General features: G+C 44.3%; 1 protein-coding gene across 1 annotated transcript; it reads right to left on the reverse strand.

The window, feature by feature from the left end:
- Positions 1 to 82: 82 nt before the first annotated feature.
- On the reverse strand, positions 83 to 903 carry LOC106512024 (RWD domain-containing protein 1; the record flags this gene model as incomplete). The annotated part of the gene is given in 3 exon segments (XM_014000726.1): positions 83 to 213; positions 294 to 359; positions 678 to 903. Coding segments are annotated over 3 exon segments (270 nt in total), but the record flags the coding sequence as incomplete, so codon positions are not given.
- Positions 904 to 1,011: the final 108 nt, after the last annotated feature.

A 1,011-nucleotide genomic window follows, 5' to 3' on the forward strand; every position in this document is an offset into this window, starting at 1 on the left:
AAATCCGACCCCAGGAACTTTATTTTCATACTTTGAATGTAGAAGTGATGAAGTCTGAGTGTTTGTGAAGCAGAACACAGACCTGCTGCTTCAGCAGGGACAGGATCTCCTCCGTGTCCTGGTCCTCAAGGTTCTCCTGGGAGTGGATCTCCCACAGCGGGGGCTCGTCTGGGTATTGGGCCACATATGTAAACTTTATTGTTGTTTCCACAACTGGAAAAAAAAATAAGAAAACAGAAAGTTCATCTTCATGCTTCAGATGTTCTGAGATGATGCTGAAGATTTTCACTCACTTTCACCGTTTTCTCCTGCGTCTGAGGTGACAGTGATGGTGAAACTGGTGGGGTCTTCAGAGAGAACTGCAGCACATCAACAGGACTAACATCAGAAATCAAAACTTGACAGGTAACTTCAGTCTGAGACAGCTGGAAACACCTAGCTCAGCTGCTGCACTCAGTGGACTGACTGAGCAGAGCCAAAAACTTTTTAGACACAATTAAAACAACAGAACAAAGTACTGACGTCAAGTTCACCTGGTCCCTTCTGTCTCTAATGGACCCAGAAAAGACCCTCACTCATTTCACCCCAAATAAGAAATTACATGTGGCACTGTCAGCTAACTGTTAGCTCGTTGAAGCTAGCTGAAGCTAGCTCCGGCTTTAACTCGCTGTTCCGACCTGTAAAAGAATCCGGATAGATGGATTCTATCGCTTCAAGCTCATTTCTTTGCTCTTCCGCGTAGTCGGTCATTTTGGAGGCTAACTGAACTTTAATAAAACCATTACAGAGGCGCTGAAACTACGACAGATGCGTGCTGTATTCAATACATGGCGTCAGCCCCGATCCATGACATCGGTGCTCGAACTGATGGACTGCGCAGGCGCAGGGTTGGGGGCGGGGCTTGATGTGAAGATGTGAGCATAATAAATAATACTCTATCTATCTATCTATCTATCTATCTATCTATCTATCTATCTATCTATCTATCTATCTATCTATCTATCTATCTAT

Source organism: Austrofundulus limnaeus, unplaced genomic scaffold (assembly GCF_001266775.1).
Source record: "Austrofundulus limnaeus strain Quisiro unplaced genomic scaffold, Austrofundulus_limnaeus-1.0 Scaffold3924, whole genome shotgun sequence".
In the NCBI taxonomy this organism is placed as follows: domain Eukaryota; kingdom Metazoa; phylum Chordata; class Actinopteri; order Cyprinodontiformes; family Rivulidae; genus Austrofundulus; species Austrofundulus limnaeus.